Genomic DNA, 25,115 nt, shown 5'->3' on the forward strand with positions numbered 1-25,115 from the left:
ACATTTGTGATCCATTTTAATAACAAGTCTCATATCAACTGACCCTTACCTTTGGAATGAGTGCAAATAAATATTTGTCCAACTTGCATTTCAGCCCTTGAAACCAAACATGAAGCGACCATTAACTAAAATTAGAGAATAAAAGTCCAGAATCACTGCCAGGTTTGTTTGCCAGTGCGGACCTTTGGTCATGGGTTGCTCAATTGGTGAATCCAGTTGTTTTGAAGATGGTAAAGCTCCATTGTGAGAGATGCAGTGTGGGAGTGTTCTCCCCATGCCCTGTTGTGTTAATAATGAATGGGGGGGTAGCTGCCATTGAGAGAATGGTGGGCTTGCGAGATCAAAGTTACAATAATTTTCTAGAGTTTTGTCAAGGACCGCAAATGTTCCAGTCCACCTCAGCTGCTGTGGCTGGTAAGAGTTATGGTGCAGCTGAAGTCTTCTCCGCAGGGTTGTTGACCAACTCAAAGTCTTTTCTCCTGCTTCATCTATAAGAAGTCCAGTTCCAGAGCTTGGTGAAGGGAAATCAGGTCTCCGTGAGCAGAGATTCGCCAAAACGGCATGTTGTGCTAAAGAATCAAGTATATACCGATTAGATCATGCTGAGGTAGCTAAAAACAAAAGTAGATTTACAGAATTCATACTTGCAAACTCCGGTGAAAACGTGACATGCCGTACAGGCCGGTGTGCTGGATTATAAATCATTGCATCCTTTTTATTATTTTTATGTCATTATATTTATTATTATCCGTTATAAGTATTTTTTTTATACCATCAGAGCAATTCAAGTTTAAAGTACCACCGATGTTTTTGCGAATCCGCAGTCAACACATCGTTTTCACAGATGATGGTAGGGATGGCACCGGTCCGATACCTGGATCGGTATCGGGTCCGATACTGATGTTTTACCCGGATCAGGTATCAGTCCGCCGAGCCCGATCCAAATCAATTATTGCATGTTGGTTTTTGTTTCTTTACACCCAGTACTCCCAATCAGTTCCACATAGTAAATTATAGATGTTCTAAACTCATTAAAAAAAACACACGGAATTGGACGAAACGGATAGTTCAGGTATCAGATGAGAAAAAATTATATCGTTCCATCCCTACTGGACGGCACACGGTGTACATAGACCAACAATTAAAAATAGCTCAGAAACAGTCCTGTGAAACAAGGGTTTTTAAACTAGGGTCCATGACCACAAGGGGGTGCTAGAGGGTCTGCAAAACATATTAGTGAAAAAGTGTTAAAAAAAAAGCAAAAAGCTAACATTAATAAATTTTAACCTCATTAGGGTTTAATTCATGAGATGAACTGTGATTATTCCATTGACAGTCCTAAACATATCTGCACAAAGTTTTATTAAAAACACATCTTATATTATTTCAATAGTGCAGAAAATACATGTCAACCAAATACAAGTAAATATTTTCCAGATAATATTTTAATAACTTTTCAGTTGTATTACAATAACAATAAAAACAATTATTTAACTTAACATGTCTTTATGAAGTCATGCTTACTATTTTACTCACACATTACAAATAATAATACAGCTCTGGAAATAATTGAGACCACTCCAAATGTTCAGTTTCTCAGGATTTACTATTTAGAGTTTGTGTTTGAGAAAAATGAAAATTTTGGTTTTATTCTATAAAGTTCTGACAATTTTTCCCAAATTCCAAGTAAAAATATTGTCATTTAGAGCATTTATTTGCAGAAAGTAACAACTGGTCATAATAACCAAAAAGATGCAGTGTTTTCAGACCTCAAATAATGCAAAGAAAACAAGTTCATGTTCATTTGTAAACACCACAATATTAATGCTTTAACTTAGGAAGAGTTCAGAAATCAATATTTGGTGGAATATCCCTGATTTTCAATCCCAGCTTTCATGCATCTTGGCATGATCTCTACCAGTCTTTCACATTGCTGTTGGGTGACTTTATGCCACTCCTGGTGTGAAACTTCATGCAGGGATTCAACAGACACTGGAATGTCTTCCATATATGTCGAGATGCAGATTTAAGAAACATTTGGAATGGTCACTTAATTCTTTCCAGAGCTGTACCTCGTGAGATCATAATTTTTAGGGTGGTCCTTGTTAACAAAGTTTGAAAGCCTGGCTGTGAGAGACGGACAAACTCAATTGCAGGCTTATGATCGATTATACGGAAATAAAACAACCAGTATTTTAACTTCTAAAGGCACTTTTTGTATCGTCTTATCAATGCTTTTCTGGTCTTCCATAATAATGTAATGTATTGGATTTATCTGAATTACTATTTTAGTTATACCATTAACTATACTTGTAACTGACATCATTAATCATTATTTTTTTTATTATATTTGTTGTTTTAACAACCCCTCAAAATACAAACCGGCTCAACACAAATAACCTAAATGACAATTTGGATTTAAATTGCCGAATGGCAAGGAGTCTGCAGCTCTGCGAATTGCCTATTAAAACATGTTTTCGATCATTGATGTGGCCAAATACAAATATAAAAAAATGTAATCAGTGGGTTAAAGAATGGAGGTATCGTGAAAAATCTTTTGCCACGAGAGAATAAAAGGGGGTTATGTGAACTTTGGTAGAAGAGTTAAATGTACAAACACTTGCGTTGATGCAGTACCTGCTTTGCAGCAAATTCTTCATCACGGCCATCTCCAATGACAACATAGGTCACTTTCTTCCCAAAGCGAGAGACAATACGCTCAAAGCAGCTCTCTTTTCCTACAAATATAAGGGTCAGTTAGCATTACTCAAATTAATGTCACCCATAGTATGTGTAAATTCACCCCTGTAGCCAAAATGTAATGCAATAATTGTCAAATTGTAAGTTCCAGCTGTGCATTTATTCCTCACATCCAGCACTAATTTTCCTTTTTATCAAATTAAAAATGGTGCCTGTGCACTTCCTAAACCCATGTAAGTTGAAAAATGTGTACTTGCATTTTTACTCATTTAAACTACATATAACAAGGGGAAAAAAAAAATTTCCCCTATAACTTTGTTAGACTGTTACCTATTTTAGTTGCACTGTAGATGTTCTCGATAGGAAAGACATCACCCAGGCCATAAAGAAGAACTTTAGCTAAAGCAGGAACCAGTTGAGTGGTGGTGACCAGAACATTCACACATCTGCCCCTTTGAACAAACACCCAAACAATTAACCCATTGTTAATGTGCATGCTACATTGATTCAGAAGGAACCACATTGAGAAACCTGCTAATTGTGCTGTTCTATTGCATTGTTAAACCCACAAAGGTGGATCTGCTCATTTCTTCATCAGGAATGCTTTGAGATCAGAGTCAAATGCAGGAGGAGTGAATCTCACCTGGACTGAATGAGCAGGAGAGATTTGAGGGCCGTGCTAAGCCAGGCATCAGTGACAGTCTCAATCTCTGAGCGTTGTCTGAGCAGCAGGTCTCTCTTTATTGGACTCAACAGACCTGCAAGATCAAGAGAGTTTTGCAATTGACACGCACACATACAGAAATGTAGTCTCTCTTCCACACTGCATTCTACTGGAGTATATGCATCAATGTTTCTGCATTTTGTAAATAAGTGTACGTTGGTTTCTATACAAACTACAGTATAACGTGCTGGAACATTGCACCAGTATCCCACATATACAGCTCTGGAAAAAATTAAGAGACCACTCTAAATGTTCATTTACTATTTATAGGTATGTGTTTGAGCAAAATTAATATTTCTGTTTATTCTATAAAGTACTGACACCATTTCTCCCAATTTCCAAGTAAAAATATTGTCATTTAGAGCATTTATTTGTAGAAAAATGACAACTGGTCAAAATGACCAAAATGTCTGTTTTCAGACCTCGAATAATGCAAAGAAAACAAGTTCATATTCATTTGTAAACACCACAATACTAATGTTTTAACTTAGGAAGAGTTAATAAATCAATATTTGGTGGAATATTCCTGATTTTCAATCCCAGCTTTCATGCATCTTGGCATGATCTCTACCAGTCTTTCACATTGCTGTTGGGTGACTTTATGCAACTCCTGGAGTGAAACTTCATGCAGTGATTCAACAGGCACTGGAATGTCTGCCATACATGTCGAGATGCTGGTTTAAGAAACACTTGGAGTGATCACTTAATTTTTTTCCAGAGCTGTACATGTTCCTTTGTTGGTTTAATCTGGCAGCACACAAGTATGAAGCGGTCATGAGCTTCATACAGGACAACAGCACCACCCTGTGGACTTACCTCCCACATTCCCTTTGAATCCGTTGTAGATCTCTTTGAGACGCCGATACCTGAAGGCCAGTTTGCGCATCCACTCCACACCACCCTGTACAGCTGCGGTGGATCCTGGACCTCCACCCACACTGGGCCCACTGAAGCCATCGCTAGAGAAGTTGTAGTTACTAAGCCAGAACGATCAGTGTTAGATGATAGTATAGTGAGATCAGGTTGTCTCGCATTATTACACCCAAGACTAACCAAAAGCACATACAAAAAGGGCTTTAGCAGATTTAACAGCAAGTTTTGCATTTAGATATAATGTGTGAATAGGACCTGTTGTCGAAAAGGAGTGAACAAAGACATTGTCGGTTCGAAGACGTACAATGTCATTGTGATACCAAGGCCGTTGTCAAAAAAACTTCTGAAGGAGTTACTCCATGCCGTTTACTTGCTTTAGGTCGCTAGCACCTACACTGTGCATTCAGAACCACTTTTTCTAATAAGCCTTTTAACAGCAGAGATGGTTGATGGTAATATGTGGCAAATTACAAAGTTTTGACAGCATTTTGGAATGGTAACCAAGTATATAATGGGTGAATCCCACAAAAACTGTTGAGAAAATCCAGGTCATATTTAGCCCAAAATCAATAGAGACAGAGTTATGAAGTGATATTCTGCATTAAGAAAATTAAAGGTCTGGAGATACTTTTTTTTTTATTCGAATTGGCTTTTCAAAGAACACTCTTTTCACCATGAGAGAATACAAACCTGTTTGATGCATTGGCACAACGATACTCTTCAAGCACAGTCATCTTACTATAATGTATAAATCATTTATAATTTAAATATTATACAATTACTTCGCATTGCAATAATGAGAACTTCATATTTTGCATTCCTGTAATTAAAATTTGGGAAGTAAAATGCGCAGAACTGTGACACTATTGTCATGGCAATTTAAAATTTATCTTTATGGCTTTAAAAAGAGGCTTCATTTTCTTTATGCATATTAGAACAAATTCTTTGCTTTTTTATGTTGAGCTAAAACAGGATCAGGACATTTTATGGACAGGTTTTGTGAGAATCAGCCATAAAGCATGGGATGTTACTGCTTAAGTGAATAACATTGTTGAAAAACTTGATTTGACTTTAGGAGAATATAAAAGTTTTTATTTGTGACAAGGGCCATTGACTGCAAATGCATCCCCTAACCATAAATGTGCTTATAGGCAAGATACACTACTAATAAGATAAAGTATCTCAATGCTGACATGGATAACACTTTGTTTCATTACCTCAAATCCTGCCCATTGTCATCTGAGGCGACATCATCAACATGGACTTGATCACATTCCTGTGTTCACATGAAAGACAAATGCCATACACATGAACCAAACAGACCGCACTATGGTTCAAAGTCAGAGAATGAGTTTTGCTACACTCCTGTTTACCTCCAGATCATTGAAGAAGAGATGAGTGTCTGCAAGCTCAAAGATCAGCTCTTCCATCTGCAGACCCAGATTAAGAACCGTTGATGGGTCCTGTGTTAAAAACAAAATCAGCCCACAAAACAGTGAGGACATTTTTTTATTGTCATCTATGAGTCTGTGAAAGGAATTTGCCGTACCTTGCCAAACTTCTGTGCAAACGAGCCAGTAAGAAGAGAGTGGAAAATAATGATGGTTTCATCCAGATCCCACAAGAAGACACGCTACAAAAAGAAAACTGAAGTTCAGAAGTGTACTTGAAAGTACTTGTACTTTTGTCATTTCTGTTGTCCAGTCCATTATGTTCCTCTCTGGACTAATTTCTCTACTCTCAACTTGGAACAAAGCAAAAGTATGAAATAATTGTGCAGCTATCAAACAACAAAAGTGATGCTTGAAGTCAAGTCTGTAGTCAGCACTCAAGAGCGTGAACACAAATGCTTCCATCTACAAAAACTTCATGGTCCGAAATTTTACAGTTGCAACCGTTTAGTAAATATAATAGCGCATATTCCTCAACTGTCAATTGGTTAAAACTGTAGCTACCATTTACAGTTTGAAGATCACAGACATTTGAACGTAACTGTACAAACCTTGTGAGTACTGAGGTTTCTTACCATCACCGTAATGCAAGAAAGCACCTTGAAGAAATATGTAAGTGTATTTCAGGTCTAAGGCTGTGCAACTGCTGCATTACCTCAAGATCATTGTCTGTAGATTGTGAGCCTTCTGATTTTTTGGCTTTGCCTTTAGCTTTGCCAGGAGGGTTTTTGCGGTTGGGCTCATCCTGGTCTTGTGCTCCAGTTGGGAGGGCCATCCCAGCGGGCAGAGCCACACCTGTGGGGAGTGTCACTCCTGGAGAAGCATCTGATTGAAAGAGAATGACTGTATGAACTGTACAGAGTTCACATTGACAACAATGGAAATAATCCAGGACTGTTCTGCTTGCAGTTGCGAACTCATTGAGACACATAATAATTTTCTTTGCTAGTACTGGACAAGGCCAGGTCTAAGGTGGAGCTAGGAGGCTTTGCTAAGAACAGTTTCAATCTGATTGGCTGACTACTACACAGCTTATGAGAGTCATGGTAAAGCAACAACCTGAGATGTTAGAGAGGAAAGACAACACACCTGTTGTGTTGGGCAGGTCTGCTGAGGCACTGCCTTCTGTTTTAATGGCTGGATATCCAGGTGCCACCACACCTGCTCCATCTCTATCACTACTGGGCAACCCAGCAGGCAGGTAACTGGGAGGCGGAACATAGTACTGAGAGAACTGACTCTGGCTAAGAGAGTTGTAACTTGAAAACTCCTAAAGTGAGAGTAGAAAAAGGAGGCGGCCATTAGAAATGAGACCATGTTCATGAATTGTTAATTTAATGTTTCATATCACACAACGGTTAGTTTCACAGATTCAAGCATCATGTTGACGTATGATTTTGTGCAATTTATACTGTAGAACAAAATGTGAAAGTCTTGTTGACCACAGACGTTATTTTTCTCAAAATAATAATAATAAAATAAATAAATAAAAAAAAAGAACTCCAGTGGGAATCCAGGGCATATCAGCCCTACTGGTTGGCCTACAAATTGACATGAACAGAAAAGCTCTATTCAGTCCAAATATATTGCTATGTGGCAAGATTATGACCAATGAAGTTATCATAAAGAGAAACCACACTGGTTCAAGCAAAGGCAGCAGCCTCACACTAGAGGTCAATTGATATCTCAGTTTTACAGATTAATACAGCCGTGGTCAAAAGTATTGGCAGTGAAATAAACCGTTTTGCAAAGTTTTCTCCAAACAAAGGTAAAGTTGTTGTAGTGTTGATTCAAACTGTTTCTAGGATATTGTGCAGAATGATCAGATTCATTTTAAATAATTGCAAAAAGCTTCATTGGGCAAACAAAGGAACTTTATCACTGTGGCAGCGGGGAAGTGGTCAAGCGCCCGTCTGGGTAGAGAAAGCGGTAAGGGCACTTGCACCTGAGCTAAATACACGTCTAACACATGTTTCTAATTTCAGTGAGCATGGGGAGGGCGGCATGAACACAGCCACAGAACCTCCAGACGGGGAGAGAGTCAGAGACTGGGAGGGCCCGGCTGTTATGAAGCAGAGTATAATTGTGAAGCTGTAAAGTGCTAAGTTGACGAATTAAAGAGTGTTACCTTTGTTTGGAGCAACCTGCCTCCCGTGTCCTCACTACGTAATTCTCTACAATCACAAAAACCAAAATTTCAATGTTTTTGGCCCTGACACAAAATGACCAGCTAAAATAATTTCACTATTCATATCAGCAGCACCTGGGAAAGTGTGAACGAGTACTAGTGAAATGCACTTGCAGGTGAAATCACTATCATTCTGTTTGGATTATAAGAGCAGACAGATTGCTATAAAAGGAGGGAAGAAGTGCTTCCAATCATTGTGTTCTTGTAAACAATGGTTACCTCTAAACAAAGACATGCAGCCATCATCGCTTTGCATCAAAATGGCCTCACATGCAAGGAAATTGCTGCAAAGAATATTGCACCAGAAAGAACCATTTACCGGATCATCAAGAACTTCAAGCAGAGAGGTTCAACTGCAGTGAAGAAGGCTTCAGGAAGTTACAGAGTGTCCAGCAAGTGCCAGGACCGTCTCCTGGCAGCAGGTTGGTGAGAGTGCATCTGCAAGCACAGTGAGGCGAAGACTTTTGGACAATGACCTGGTGTCAAGAAGGGCAGCAAAGAAGCCACTTCTCTCCAAGAAAAACATCAAGGACAGACTGAAATTCTGCAGGAAGTACAAGGATTGGACAGTAGAAGATTGGTGCAAAGATATTTTCTCTGATGAAGCCCCCTTTAGACTGTTTGGGACATCTGGAAAATCAATAGTCTGGAGAAGAAAAGGTGAACGCTACCATGAGTCCTGTGTCGTGCCAACAGTGAATTCATCCATGTGTGGGGTTGCTTTTTATCCAAGGGAGTGGGCTCTCACAAAATTCTGCCCAAAAACACTGCCATGAATAAAGAATGGTATCAAAACGTCCTGCAAGAACAACTTCTCTCAATGACCCAGGAGCAATTTGGTGATGATCTGTGCATTTTCAGCATGATGGAGCACCATGTCACAAGGCAAGAGTGATAATGAAGTGGTTCAGAGATCATTACATAAAATTTTTTGATCTGTTGCCAGGCAACTCCCCGGATCTTAATCCCATAGAAAACCTGTGGTCAATCCTCAAAAGGCGAGTGGACAAGCAGAAGCCCACAAACTGTGATCAACTCCGAGAATGGATCGCCATCAGTCAGGATTTGGCCCAGAAGTTGATATCCAGCATGCCAGAGTGAATTGCAGAGGTTATGAAGAACAAGGGTCAACACTGTAAATATTGACTCGTTGCATATATTGAGTGTTTTTGCCAATAAAAGCCATTAAAACTTATGAAACACTTATCATTGTTTTCCAGTATACCATAGAAACATGTGAAAAAAATAACCTACAAATACTGAAGCAGCACACTTTGCAAAACACAATTTATGTCACTGCCAATACATTTTTGGAGGATTTCAATTCTTGACAAACAGATGTTGATGTACACAAAACTACTAAAATTGAGTGCAGAAGTAATGAAATTGAGAACTTTTAAGTCTATTTAGCCTTTAAGCTTCATTTAAGATTTCTCACACATGTTCTGTTATTCTGCCATTTATTGAAACAATTGAATGAACAGTGCAGGACCAATAAGAACAAACCTAATAACATATTCTAAACAAAATTTACCCAGTAAACGTAACCTAACACATTATTGGCAAACAGTCAAGACTGAAAATAATTAACATAAGTCTATAAATAAAATGGGCAGATACCTCGCGCATGTTTTGCATTAGATATACTACAAAATATTACAGCTGTTCATCACTCAAGAAAGTTGGCCAATAACAGTTATGATTAAAAAACAATAGCTAGGATAGAGGCCTTTGATAAACGTAAACCTAATATATTGTCCTAAAACATGACATCCACTCACAGAATCAGCACTTAAACATTTGGCATTTCTCTGAAAAAGAGCCTACTTGAACAGGAAGTGTAAAAGATTTATGTTAAAAACAATTGGCATACAAAACTCAAGTAGTGAGTAACTCGTTACTTTCACAATTGACAATAGATTTACTCCCCTATATTCCATTACATAATACACATTTAACATGTATTACAGAATTATTTTTATTTTATTAATGGAAATTCGGTCATCATTCACCATCATGTTGTTCCAAACCCATATGACCTTTTTCTTCCAAGCAACACAATAAGGAGATAGGGAGTCACTATTTACTTTCAGCAAATGTTTTTTTTCCTCCATATTTTGAAAGTGAATGGTGACTGACACTGCCAGTCCCTAACATTCTGTCCAGCATCTTTTGGGTTCCAGAGAATACAGAAAGTCACAACATGAGGGTAGGGAAATTATGACAGAAATTTAGAGCTGTCACTTTAAAGGTAGAGTTCACCCAAAAATGTAAATTCTCTCATTATTTACTCCCCCTCATGCCATCCCAGATGTGCATGACTTCTTTTCTTCTGCAGAACACAAATTAATATTTTTAGAAGAATATATCTGCACTGTAGGTCAGTGCAATGCAAGTGAATGGGTGCCAAAATGTTTATGCTCCAAAATGCACAAAGGAGTCATAAAAGTAATCCTTACGATTCCAGTGGTCTAATTAAGGTCTTCTGAAGCACAACACTAGGTGTCAGAAATAAACCAATATTTGAAGAGGAACACTTGAAGAGGGTGGAGTTCAAACTGCCTCAAGCACGTAAGCCTCCTCTGCATAGATATTCATATCTTATTATGATATGGACTGCAATAATGTTACCTTTAAAAAGCCGTTTATGCTGCGGTCAGAGCAAAGAGCTAGGCCTGATCTCCTGTATTCAAACAGCTCTCTTTGTTCATCGTTTCAAGATGGCGCTGCAGTTGATGTATCCAAACCAGCCGAATGAGGCATCCATGTATGAATATATATGCTCCTCTATTGTAAACACTGCACTTCCATATTTATTCAGAATTTACACGTCAGTTCTCGAGTGAACTAGCTACATCACGCAAGATGCAGCATGTATTTGACCCATTTGAATTTTTTATAAAAGAATTTTATATATTGATCCATTTCTTACATTTAGCGTTTCGCTTCAGAACACATGAATTAATCCACTGGAGTCATAAGGACTACTTCTATTTCCTTTATGTGCTTTTTGGAGCTTCGGAGTTCTGGTCACCATTCACTTGCATTATATGTACCAACAGAGCTGAAATATTCTTCATAAAAACCTTTGTGTTCTGCAGATGAATAAGTCATACACACCTAGGATGAAATGAGGGTGAGTAAATGATGGGAGAATTAAAATTTGTGGGTGAACTAATCCTATAATAGTCAAGCAAATACTTAGTTCCTTCATAAAACACCCTGTTCCACTGCTGGTAGATTATTGTTCTATAAACGCTCACCTGATGTGCGGTGGTGGCTGTAGTCACTGCAGTTGCTGAGGGGATGTTGGTGTACACACTGGATGTAGTGAAACATGAACCTGAATGTAGACAATCAACCATTTAACAGGACATCAAACACCCAAAATAATGTGTAGTGAACAGCTTTGAGTTACAAATTCTTAGTGATCATGACTAATATTATTAAATTAAATGATGTATGATTGTTAATGAAAGTGGTGTTGGTGGATAGTTTTGGATGTCTTTCTTCACAATGGTCTAATATTAATAGAGCCCCATTCACACAGACAGTATGTTTTATCAATGGAGGTCACCAGGTCGCTGTACTGTTGGTTGCTAGTAGAACCACCGAATTTCCGAATAATATTCGTGGTTTTGTAAGTAGTGCTGCATAATGCACCATATCAAGAACAAGACTGACTAACCTGTAACACTGATCATTTCTGGGAGCATTAATTTGTTATTTTATTTTGAGATGAAACAATTAATAAAAAAAGTTATATGGTTGACAGTAATATTTACCTACATCTTACATGCACATGATTACAGTATGTCACTGGAGACTGATCAAGTGAGCTACACTGTCTTCACTCCTATTAGTAGTTGCCACATCATGTTGCTGCTCATTTTCATAATATAACACTTTTCTAAACTTTGAGTCCCTGGACCACACCCGATGTCACTGGAAATCTAAATCTAAAATAAATTAATTTTGGTTGCTTTGTCTCTGCAAGTGGTATTATTAGTAACAAAAATGAAAGTTGAATTAAATCATTATCATTAGCCAAGATAAAAAAATCCAAACAATTGGAAAACAATTAAAATTAATGACTCCAAAACAGAGGTTTTGTTTTTTAAACTAAACATTTTGGGGACTGGCCAGTTTTGACACTAACTACCACCCCTCGGGTGTCTCGAGTTTGAATCCAGGGTGTGCTGATTGACTCCAGCAACCAATTTGGCCCAGTTGCTAGGGAGGATAGAGTCACATGTGGTAAGTTGTACGTGGAGAGTAGCACAAGCCTCCATGTGCTGTGAGTCTCCGTGGTGTCATGCACAACGAGCCACGTGATAAGAGGCGCGGATTGACTGTCTCAGAAGCGGAGGCAGCTGAGACTTGTCCTCCACCACCCAGATTGAGGTGAGTAACCGCTTCACCACGAGTACCTAGTAAGTAGTGGGAATTGGGCATTCCAAATTGGAAGAAAAAAAAATATAAAAATAAAAACACAATTTTTAATATTGATAGCATATTATAAATTGAGATACTTTTACAACCCGGCTTCATTAATAAATTAAAGTGCCACCTGATAGCGATAGCAATAGGTGGGCATGAGAAGTTTATGGCTATAATAATACGTTTATTTACAAAATAATAAAACTAACTATAAATCAACTAAATAAAAAGTATAATGTAAAACAAACTAAAAAGACACTAGAAAACATTGAGAACTCCCCCATGAAACCTAACAAAGATTAAAGTAATTTGAAAGGACAAATACATTTTTTTAAATTTAAACCATAATAACCCTGGATGAAAGTCGCTGTCAGTGTGAACAGGGCTTAAAGGGGTCATATAATGCCATTTTTGTACAAGTTAATATGAATCTTTAGGGTCTAAATGAAAACTTTGTAATATACTTTTATTAAAAATTCTCATTAGTATTTTAAGAAAACACAAATTTTACCTGCTCAAAAACAGCTCTGTTTTCAGCACGCCGTTTCAGTGCATATGACTTTAAATGATAATGAGCTTTGGTCACCCCGCCCCTCCGTTCTGGAGTTATTCTCCGTATAACTGTTTTTTGACATTACGTCTTAATCAGTAACATACAAGTAAACCATGTGTAACTTAGTGTTACCATGTTAACTGTATAACCATAACGCGTTGTTCATTATAAACGTGGGATTATGAATTATATTGAGAACGTCGTAACGTTATGGAAAACATGCCGTAATGTACCCTGAGTGTAAACATTAGCCACATTCATTGTGAAGCGTGCAAGCGATTTGCAAAGATTAATATAAAGGTTAATAAAACGTTACACTTACTTCTTCTGGAGGTGCAGAGGGAATATAAATAGTTGGTACCGAATCTTTTTTCAGCAGCAGCTTCTTAGCAAAACCAGCTTTATACTGACCCTCGTTTATAAAGCAGTCTGGTGAAAAATGATTCGCGCAAACATCAACGCATTGACGTTGCTCGTGGGGAATATTCCCATTGTAAACAAAACTCAGCCACTGCGTCTTCAGCGGTTCAGATTTAGGAACATCAAAATGACTGCTGTGTTCATTATTACACCGAAGAACAGAACACCACAATCGCTTAGGCGCCATTCTGCTCCAGTGTATCAACAATGATGACAGACTATGATTGACAGCTCGCTCACGAGCGAGGGCAGGTCTGTGTTGAAACACTGCTGTCAATCAACAATCCTGGGAGGGGCGTCCGACCTTGTGACGTCACACGGTCGAACGGCTCGATTTGAGGCAGGGGAAAATATATAAGGAGATTAAAACAAAAACACTGGATGGATTTTTATCATAATAGGATGGTTGTGTACAGGCACAGCCAAAACACATTTCAGTACAATCAACTTGAAAAAGTGCATGTACCATTATATGACCCCTTTAAGGTTTGACAGAAAGAGCATATGTGGAGCTGTTGGTGGGAAACACAGAGAGAGAGAGAGAGAGAGAGAGCAGCAGCAGCAGGCTTGCCTTGGCTGGGGTAGGAGTAGTGGATCTGGTTGGCTTGGGTGGAGGTATAGGCTGAGCTGAAGCTGAGAAACCCTGTATGGCCAACAGAGGGCGCTTCGGACTCTGCCGGCCACATAGAACCTGAGGCCGTGCATGGATCGATGGAGCGTGAGATGGCAAAGATAGAAGAGAAGTGATGCAGAGAAGAATGAGGTGATTAGAAGGAGGTTACGAACAGGATGTAACTTTGAAATGTGGATTGGTCTGACTGCCAGCATAGAGTGTAAATGAGGGTTTAAGTAGAATGGGTTTGGGTGAAGTGTTCAGATGAAAACAAAAAAGTGCAGACGGCAACTGGGTTAGTCACAGACCAAATGGTGGCAGTCCGTACGTCTGGCCGGACTGAGGAAAGCTGCTGTACACAGTCGACTGGCCCAGGGATGGGAAAGCCACTTGACTGGCATATGCAGTGACAGCAGTGCTGAGGAATATTGGAAGAGTTACTAGCTAAACACTTAACAGTATACTGTAATCCACTTACAATAGAAGTCTATGGGGCAAGGCAATGCAGAGAGTTTTAAAGCAGATTTGTGGAGCTTATATTGTTTGTTAAAGCACTTACATTTAGCCATACAAAAATGTGTGTTAAAGTTGTTGTCTAAATCATGGTTTTAAAAAGTTTCAAAGTTTATCTTGGTACAATGCCTTGCCCCCCAGACTTCCACTGCAAGTGCAACTAAGGGACAACATTATTGTTATGGGTAATCAACATTACAAACCAGATGCGGTCTTCACACCAATATTCAATGCTTACTTGTTTCCTTGATAGATTTGTGAGGTATATTCAGTGGCTGTGGTGAGGTCTTTGCATGCCGCTGCTGTTTAAAACATAACAAAGAAGTTTTGCTTACGGTTTCATACAATTTCAACATTTGTATTTATTTCATTATCATATCAGAGGATCCATTATTTTCACCAAACAGCCAATGTTTCAAAGTAGATTAAAAAACATTTCAATCTAGAAGTACAATACAATTGTAAATAATTATATTTCTTAAATAATTTTTATTTCTATGCACCAAAATATTAAAACATGGTAATAATCAAAACTAACAAATCAACATTTACCAGCATATTTTAATTCAACATTTAAAGCATGTAAAATGCGTTTCCATGTAGAAGTTTTGAACCAATTCACTGAATCAGCCGGTTTAAAACAACTAATTCGGGAAAAGAAACGAACTTCTCAACTCTATCTGCATATTTCAATCAGTGACATTTATAACAAAATACTTCAGTCTTCCCTCATACTCGTAAGTCGTGACACAAGGGTGCAAAAGTAGCTTTTTCTGGCATGATCTTTGGAAAACTTAATGTTAAAATCCTTGCAGTATTCACAACAATATACATTTATATTGTCAACAAAAATATCAACTAAACACCGGCATTATAGCCCTACATACACATTATTGTACGGCCCTAAAATGCATTTCTGAGGCTAAGAATGAAAACAGAATGCTACTTACGTGTGTGTAAATGAGCAACAGACGATGGTGAATAAGAATTGACCTCTGACTGAACTGTTGATTCGCCTCGGTCAGGAGAGTCCTTAGCAACCATCGGCCTGCAAAAAAACTACTTTACAACATCCTGTTTTCCCTCTTATAAATCATAATACAACAGGTTCATGTTGTTCTTTTGATCAACAAATCAAGTAAAGAAAACACGACTTTAACAATATCATAAGAGGACCCTCTAAGACGGAAATCCCTGAAGTTTCCAAATTTCTTTAGATTTTGATGCCAACTATTTTTTATTTTATATGAAAAACAGCCTACATGAAAATATAGGCTAAATGTACCACAACCTTGTAATTAATATGCACATGAACTTACCTTGAATCACTCTCTTGACCAACTTCTGGATCATGCCGAGCTTTCTTCGTCTATTAAATCAAACCAAAATTTTGTATAATCATCATACATGGCGTTTTAATAACCATGTAAATTTCAATTTCATCTATCAACACATGAACGTTTCTTCATTCCTGACTGGTCAGTATTTGCAGTGTACTCACGGGTAGCTCAGGCACCTCTTGTGATTTGTCCATGGCTGTGAGAGAGAGGACTTCTTCACAGTAAGCACAGGTAAACCCCCACTCTCAGTTTCTGCAGTTGCCGCTGCTGTTTCTTTGGCCAAGGCCCTGTGTAAAACACGCAAGCCACCAGACTGAGACATCTTTATATTTGCTCTTCCAGCCCCTACCTCTCCACCTCACAGGGCTTGATCCTTGTCAGGAGTGTGTACAATCAATGAGCACTGAGCTGGGAAATTCAGGGGAGAAAGTGACTGTATTAATCCCACTCTCACCCCACTGACAGGTGAGCTCAGGCCCGGCAGGTGAGGCACGTGAGGCTCCCCCACAAAAGCACCAGATGTTCCCCTGTACCCACCCACTCTACAGCGCACATGTCTGGATTATGGCCACGTCTCCTTACACGTACACTAACCTACATTTAGTGAAAAATAAGGAAGCCTGTATTCTTTCCTGATTATATCAATGACATTAGGCGTTTCTGCGCAAGCTGTCACGTCCAAAGGGTGAGCCAGGATAAGATCTAAACAAATGTTATTCACCCTATGCCTTCTATTACTAAATTTATTTATAATTGGAATATGAAGGAAACCGAGAAAGCAGGACAGATGCTCTCTTACACTTGATAATTTAGCAGATATTCATGTAAATGTGAGGTTTTGTAAATCACGTGCGGCCCTGAACGATGCTTATGCAATGCCCAGCTCAATGTCCTACAAACGTGATCTGAAATATAAAAAAAAAAAACCGACATGAAATACAACAGATTAAACCTAACTGATTTTTTTTTTTTAAAGCCCATAGTAAAGAACTTACAGTGCATCCGGAAAGTATTCACAGCGCTTCACTTTTTCCTCATTTTGTTGTTACAGCCTTATTCCAAAATTTATTAAATTCATTATTTTCCTAAAAATTCTACAAACAATACCCCATAATGACAACATGAAAGAAGTTTGTTTGAAATCTTTGCAAATTTATAAAAAATAAAAAAATAAAATAAATCACATGTACACTGAGCTCAGGTGCTTCCTGTTTCCACTGATCATCCTTGAGCTGTTTCTACAACTTGATTGGAGTCCACCTGTGGTAAATTCAGTTGATTGGACATGATTTGGAAAGGCACACACCTGTCTATATAAGGTCCCACAGTTAACAGTGCATGTTAGAGCACAAACTAAGCCATGAAGTAAAAGGAATTGTCTGTGGACCTCCGAGACAGGATTGTATCGAGGCACAGAAAACTTTCTGCAGCATTGAAGTTCCCAATGAGCACAGTGACCTCCATCATCCGTAAATGGAAGTTTGGAACCACCAGGACACTTACTAGAGCTGGCCGCCTGGCCAAACTGAGCGATCGGCAGAGAAGGGCCTTAGTCAGGGAGGTGACCAAGAACCCGATGGTCACTCTGACAGATCTCCAGCATTTCTCTGTGGAGAGAGGAGAACCTTCCAGAAGAACAACCATCTCTGCAGCACTCCACCAATCAGGTCTGTATGGTAGAGTGGCCAGATGGAAGCCACTCAGTAAAAGGCACATGACAGCCCACCTGGAGTTTCTTAAAAGGCACCAGAAGGACTCTCAGACCATGAGAAACAATTTCTGAATTCTTTGGCCTGAATGGCAAGCGTCATGTCTGGAGGAAACCAGGCACCGCTGATCACCTGGCCAATACCATCCCTACAGTGAAGCATGGTGGTAGCAGCATTATGCTGTGGGGATGTTTTTCAGCGGCAGGAACAGGGAGACTAGTCAGGATCAGGGCAAAGATGAAAGCAGCAATGTACAGAGACATCCTTGATGAAAACCTGCTCCAGAGCGCCCTGGATCTCAGACTGGGGTGAAGGTTCATCTTCCAACAGAACAATGACACTTAAGCACATAGCCAAGATAACAAAGGAGTGGCTACGGGACAACTCTGTTAATGTCCTTGAGTGGCCCAGCCAGAGCCCAGACTTGAACCCGATTGAACATATCTGGAGAGATCTGAAAAATGGCTGTGCACTGACGCTCCCCATCCAACCTGATGTAGCTTGAGAGGTTCTGCACAGAAGAATGGGAGAAACTGCCCAAAAATAGGTGTGCCAAGCTTGTAGCATCATACACAAAAAGACTTGAGGCTGTAATTGATGCCAAAGGTGCTTCAACAAAGTATTGAGCAAAGGCTGTGAATATTTATGTACATGTGATTTTTTTCGAGGACAATAATGAATTTTATCCATTTTGGAATAAGGCTGTAACATAACAAAATGTGGAAAAAGTAAAGCGCTGTGACTACTTGCCTGATGCACTGTATGTTCATATTCTGAAGTAATTAAATTCTCAAATTCAAACATTGCCCCCATTGGCCAAAGCAGTAACTGTTGTTTGGATTATGGGCATGTGTGAGCGACATTTTCCGGGTGTAAAGTCCAAAGAGGGGTGCCAAAAGCAAGTTGTGAAGTGAGATTTTAATACTTTAATTATTCAGACAATAATACAGAGAAGAGAAGTGGTAGCACTTTATTTTACAGTGCAGTTCTACATTTACTTACTACACTGTAACTGATTTTTGTAATTTGAACGGTATTTTACTGTAATGCGTACAGCAAGATACTGTAAAATGTGTATACAGTACATTACTGTAAATAGCAAAGGATTATGGGAAAATATATGGTCATTATTGTAATTCTTCTGTACTGTAAATCCATTTACAGTGGTGAACCTGCCCGAAAAAACTGACCAATGGCAAGGGAGATTTCTTCTCAAATATTTTATTTCCATACTGTTTGGTGAAAGTGAGAAAGGACAACTGGGAATGAAATTTTACAGTGGTGATTCATCGTAAAGGTTAGTATATTGTTTGTATTATATTTTATTAAATTAAACAGAGATATTTTCAAATGTTTTAACTTGTAATGTTAACATTACAACTAACGTATGTCACCTGATTAAAGAGTTTTATTAACAGTATTTTTTTTTCTTTTGGTTTTCAAGGTTGTGGTCTGGATCGTGTTTGAGTCCCAGACTGGAGGTGTCTTGTCTTTTCTGGTGTTTCCATCGTAACGGTAAGTTAAGCAGGCAAACAAAAGATAAAGAAACTGCCGCTTAAACCAATGTTATTTGACTTTAATGTTAAAACGTTGCAATTAAATCAGCAGCCTCTCATAACATTATGCTTCATGGTTGACATTTATCGAGCAACTGATTAGTGATTACTGTAAAAATGGCCGTGTGATTTGTGTGAAAACAATGTAATTTATCGGTGTGAACGCTTTCCAGGTTTTACCACCATATCAAAATAGGAAACTAGATAATTCTAGATTTGCCAACTTGACCTTGCAGTTTTCATCTATGATTAACACAATGACGTACTTCAGAAAGAAGGAGTATTCATTCACTCTTTCTTCTGGCTGATGCAAGTATTAATGTTAATTTGAACAGCTGTTTCTAGAGAATATTGATTGTAAATTAGGATCATAGTTTGGCATTTCAAATACTATTCCTGTTTTGTATACATGTGTCATGCATTTGAGGGTCCATTTTATTTGCATCATTCAAAAATCAATTAGTTACTACAATTAGATTCTTACAGGTAGAACATTTTAATACACATAAATTCAAATGAAATCTTAACTAAATAAATTATAAATGAAAATACAGTAATATTACTGTAAATGTAGATACAATAATCATACTGTAAATAATTTTACAGTAACTTACTGGCATACAGTGGCCATTAGGTTACTGTAAAACTTACAGCAAACTTTTTACAGTGTATATAATTACAACAACTACAGTAACTACTAGGTACTAACCCTAAACCGAACCCCAACCCATATTGAGTACATGTAGTTACCCAATATTACGGAGTAATTTCTTGGGTAAGTACACAGGAAGTATACTGAAAGTACACATACTCTAAAATAAAGTGCAACCATGTTTACTATACTACACCCCCAAACCTGAACCTAGCCATCAGTGGATTAAAAATGTAATGTTAAGGCCCCTGCACATTTCCTAGGAAATAAAGAATGAACTAGTGTGATTTCATTTAGAACAAAATCTGTCCCAAACAGAAGGTGTTTTGAGTTTGTTTCGGTGGTTCTTAACAGCTTGCCCAGGCAAACTTTCAGGAAAACATCTTACCGGCTGCTTAACACATTGCAACCTCCGAATCGTGCGCATCACTGATTATGTGAATGCGATTACTTCCTGGTTTTGACGAGGAATCTGAATCCCGGGTCTCCCACACTACTGATGCACCAATATTCTGGTCACACCACAAGGAAAGGTAAACAAGTTGTATCCGATGCAAACAAGTCTGATGGGAGATGCTGGTTGTCAGTGAGTCAGCATAATGTGGCCAATCCAAAGGCACAGGAAGTATCGGAAACAACATGCCGACCTCCCGTGTGATCATGTTGGAATTTGACAGTGTTCTACGAGCATCTTCGGAAAGTAAGTTGGCCTTCCAGAACCGTTAAATGAACTGAACATCATATCACTGTTTCGATATGTTTCTAAAAAAATGTATTGTTCTGAATAGGAACCTGATCTCCCTTCCCAATTGTGCTGAAAGCCCTAAACTGATCAAATTACGTTTTTAATTCATAGTGCAAAATAAATAAATACTACCCTGGGTCATATACAGGTGAAACTCGAAAAATTAGAATATCGTGCAAAAGTTCATTAATTTCAGTAATTCTAATCATAGGTGAAACTAATATATTATATAGACTCATTACAAGCAAAATAAGATATTTCAAGCCTTTATTTGATATAATTTTGATGATTATGGCTTACAGCTTATGAAAACCCCAAATTCAGAATCTCAGAAAATTAGAATATTGTGAAAAGGTTCAGTATTGTAGGCTCAAAGTGTCACACTCTAATCAGCTAAACACCTGCAAAGGGTTCCTGAGCCTTTAAATGGTCTCTCAGTCTGGTTCAGTTGAATTCACAATCATGGGGAAGACTGCTGACCTGACAGTTGTGCAGAAAACCATCATTGACACCCTCCACAAGGAGGGAAAGCCTCAAAAGGTAATTGCAAAAGAAGTTGGATGTTCTCAAAGTGCTGTATCAAAGCACATTAATAGAAAGTTAAGTGGAAGGGAAAAGTGTGGAAGAAAAAGGTGCACAAGCAGCAGGGATGACCGTAGCCTGGAGAGGATTGTCAGGAAAAGGCCATTCAAATGTGTGGGGAGCTTCACAAGGAGTGGACTGAGGCTGGAGTTACTGCATCAAGAGCCACCACACACAGACGGGTCCTGGACATGGGCTTCAAATGTCAGAAGCGCCTTACCTGGGCTAAAGAAAAGAAGAACTGGTCTGTTGCTCAGTGGTCCAAAGTCCTCTTTTCTGATGAGAGCAAATTTTGCATCTCATTTGGAAACCAAGGTCCCAGAGTCTGGAGGAAGAATGGAGAGGCACACAATCCAAGATGCTTGAAGTCCAGTGTGAAGTTTCCACAGTCTGTGTTGGTTTGGGGAGCCATGTCATCGGCTGGTGTTGGTCCACTGTGCTTTATTAAGTCCAGAGTCAACGCAGCCGTCTACCGGGACATTTTAGAGCACTTCATGCTTCCTTCAGCAAGCTTTATGGAGATTCTGACTTCATTTTCCAGCAGGAATTGGCACCTGCCCACACTGCCAAAAGTACCAAAACCTGGTTCAATGACCATGGTATTACTGTGCTTGATTGGCCAGCAAACTCGCCTGACCTGAACCCCATAGAGAATCTATGGGGCATTGCCAAGAGAAAGATGAGAGACATGAGACCAAACAATGCAGAAGAGCTGAAGGCCGCTATTGAAGCATCTTGGTCTTCCATAACACCTCAGCAGTGCCACAGGCTGATAGCATCCATGCCACGCGCATTGAGGCAGTAATTAATGCAAAAGGGGCCCAAACCAAGTACTGAGTACATATGCATGATTATACTTTTCAGAGGGCCGACATTTCTGTATTTAAAATCCTTTTTTTTTATTGATTTCATGTAATATTCTAATTTTCTGAGATTCTGAATTTGGGGTTTTCATAAGCTGTAAGCCATAATCATCAAAATTATATCAAATAAAGGCTTGAAATATCTTATTTTGCTTGTAATGAGTCTATATAATATATTAGTTTCACCTTTTAAGTTGAATTACTGAAATTAATGAACTTTTGCACAATATTCTAATTTTTTGAGTTTCACCTGTATTATATTATAAATAGTGTTCAATCCAGGATTACATGATACAGGTTTTTAATTCAATGCAATTCTATAATGCAGTTATTTATTTGTGAAACCAGTGCTTTCTCAGCCAATGTTATGTTGGGTTTACACCAAATGAACTGTGTTTGAACCCAGACAAACTAGAGGTCATGAACAAACTCCTCCCATGCTTCCATAGTTAGACAGCTGGTGTGGGGTTAGGTTTTCTGAGTGCCTTCAGAATAACTATGGCACATACTTATCTTAATCAACTGCATTTTCATAAACCTATATAATAAATTATCAATGTGCTATAAAGTTAAATATTCCAGGTTCAATACAAGTTAAGGTCAATTGACAGCATTGGAGCATAATGTTGATTAACACACAAAAAAAATTATATCCTTTTCTTTCAACAAAAGAAGCAAAAATGAAGGTCACTTACAATGGAAGAGAAAGGGGGCAATTTTTGGATGTTTAAAGGCAGAAATGTAAAACTTATAATTTTATAAAAGCACTTGCATTAATTCTTCTGTTAACATTTAATTAAAACTGCTTAAATTGTTGTATTTACAGTCATTTTAGGGTTTAACTGTTGCGTCATCTTGGTAAAATTGGCTATAATTTTACACAGTAAAGGTTAGTAAGTGATTTTATCACACTAAAATCATGTTTGCATGCATATTGTTAGTTTTCTGTATATACTTTTGAAACATTGAGTATTTTTTTACAGATTGGCCCCGTTTACTTTAAGTGTCTCACTGTAAAGGCACGGTCACACATACCTTCTCACGGCAAAATTCTGAGGGCGAATGTTGAGTGCACGTGAAACCAGCAAAAATATAACTGTCAAACAGCCTTTTCTAATGCTGCACTTTATACTTGGTGAGACTTAAGCTGAAAACAGTACAGTTAAAACTCACCACTAAAATGATATCCTCACCCACACAGGGGTCACCGCTAAACCAAACAACTTCCTATTGGTCAACACGGATATTTCGCCAGTCAAAGTTCACCAAACTTGAACTCTAGGCGAAATCATTGTGAGGCGTAGTGACTTGCCTCAATCCGGGTGGATCTCAGTTGCCTCCGCACATGAGTCAATCCACACGTTTTATGACATGGCTTGAGCGCATTACCGTGGAGACCTAGCACGCGTGGAGGCTTCACGCTATTCTCCGCTAACTGACCACGCACCCCACCGAGAACCACATTATAGCAACCACGAGGAGGTTACCCCATGTGACTCTACCCTCACTAGCAACCAGGCTAATTTGGTAGTTTAGGAGGCCTGACTGGAGTCACTCAGCGAGCCCTGGATTCAAACTCGCAACTCCAGGTGTGGTAGTCAGCGTCTTTACTTGCGGAGCGATGCAGGCCGCTTTTTCTTTTAAGAAAAGGAGGGACAAGTCCAAATTAATTTCAGTTCAAGTTATTGATCTTATAATTTACTGTACCAGTCAAAAGTTTTTTGGTCAAGGCATAATTACCAAACGTCAATGTGTTATTTAACAGTTTTGATGACTTTAATAGTAATTTTAAAATGAAAGCAATAACAAAGAACTAGTGTGTGTCCAAACATTTCACTGGCACTACAGCATAATCAAATGCACCAGGTATGACAGCAATGTCCAGATCCACTTTAACTATGACCTCAAAGTTAATTGACTTTAACATATGACTAGGAGGATGAATGCAATAAGATTGAAACAAGAAAGCAATTGCGAATTCTTTTAAAAAGGAGAAAACAGCGTCTGTCCCGAGATAACAGTTTAAACTAATGTGACGGAAAATGAAGCTCTCAGTATGCTTGAACAATACATTACGTTTAAAGTGATAATCATGTCAGAAATAGATTTATAAGTCAACTCAGCTAAAATCTTTATGCATCTCAAGTGTGTGTGTGCGCGCGCGCAGAGCAACACAAACATTATGATGATCATAAGGGCAGAAGCTAAAGTCACGCAAGTGTTAAGACACGCTCAACATGTTTGATTAAAGGGCTGGTAGAAGTGACTCAAGGACGGGTGACCAGTGGAGATGAAGACAAACAGACATCCTCTCTCTCCTTTCCTAAATACGTTTTTGCGCCGCCGATGATGCCTAAAAATACTGTCTAGGTAGGCAACCCACTTGGATTGGAGACACAGCCAGTGCTTTTGTCCAACACTGTGGCTAGTTAACCTGAGATATTCACGCTTTCATACAAGTTAAATGTAAAAATATACGCAGAATATAGCACTCGCATTTCGCTGTTGGTGTACTGGATACATAAAGAGTAGAACACAATGTGTTTTCTAGTGCACACTGTTGAAGTGTTATTGTAGCAGTTAGCACAGCGTGCGTGTGTATGTAGCTCGTAGTTCACTGACCTTACTATTGCACACGAAAGCACTCATTAAAGCGTTTAAATATTCAATGTACTGCACAAAAAGGGAAAAGAGAATCTTACCATGTCACCAAGTGCTACTTTTGTGGAAACTTTGTTTCCTTGGGCTGAAATTCCCTCGGTGGGGCGCCGTGTGTTATTAGGGCAGTAGGGACTACTATTTGGCAGGAAGTCGCTTTAGTTCACAAAGCGCATGCGCGCAAAACAAGTTGTACGTTGACTATGTTAGATACTTTTTTCTTATTCAGTAAAAAAAAAATGCGTGGGTTTTTTTTTCTCCTTATTTTTACCTTCCCTTGGCTCTTTTTTTTCTCCCTGCTGTGTAATGTTTACTATTTGTAATGACACAAATCGTGCGATATTGCATATACACTTTTTAATATTTTTCTAATGGAAAAAGTGGTAAAAAAAAAAAAATGTATTTATTCAAAGGATACAGTCTTTTTGCTTTGTATTGTGTTCTCCAATAAACAAACAAAAAAACTGTAGAATGCCTGGAAACGCGTTCAGTTTACAATACGTTTCATTAACATCAGTTCATGCATTACAGCATT

At 38.5% G+C, this 25,115-nt stretch overlaps 1 protein-coding gene across 3 annotated transcripts; it reads right to left on the reverse strand.

Annotated features, from left to right (window-relative positions):
- Positions 1-305: 305 nt before the first annotated feature.
- On the reverse strand, positions 306-24,729 carry LOC127650694 (eyes absent homolog 3-like). Of its 3 annotated transcripts, none has more exons than XM_052136288.1 (18): positions 24,625-24,729; positions 15,977-16,102; positions 15,795-15,844; positions 15,426-15,523; positions 14,714-14,777; positions 14,271-14,380; positions 13,921-14,040; positions 11,200-11,279; positions 6,838-7,018; positions 6,404-6,573; positions 5,847-5,930; positions 5,671-5,760; positions 5,515-5,573; positions 4,241-4,401; positions 3,344-3,458; positions 3,031-3,146; positions 2,638-2,738; positions 306-569 (listed from the first exon to the last, which is right to left on the reverse strand). In XM_052136288.1, the coding sequence occupies exons 2-18, from the start codon at positions 16,007-16,009 to the stop codon at positions 489-491; spliced, it is 1,713 nt and encodes a 570-aa protein (XP_051992248.1). In that variant the 5' UTR covers positions 16,010-16,102; positions 24,625-24,729; the 3' UTR covers positions 306-488. The 3 variants fall into 3 exon arrangements, with proteins under 3 accessions (XP_051992248.1, XP_051992247.1, XP_051992249.1); XM_052136287.1 differs by having other exon boundaries at positions 3,031-3,152; XM_052136289.1 differs by lacking the exon at positions 13,921-14,040 and having other exon boundaries at positions 3,031-3,152.
- Positions 24,730-25,115: the final 386 nt, after the last annotated feature.

This window comes from Xyrauchen texanus, chromosome 10, assembly GCF_025860055.1.
Source record: "Xyrauchen texanus isolate HMW12.3.18 chromosome 10, RBS_HiC_50CHRs, whole genome shotgun sequence".
Taxonomy (NCBI): domain Eukaryota; kingdom Metazoa; phylum Chordata; class Actinopteri; order Cypriniformes; family Catostomidae; genus Xyrauchen; species Xyrauchen texanus.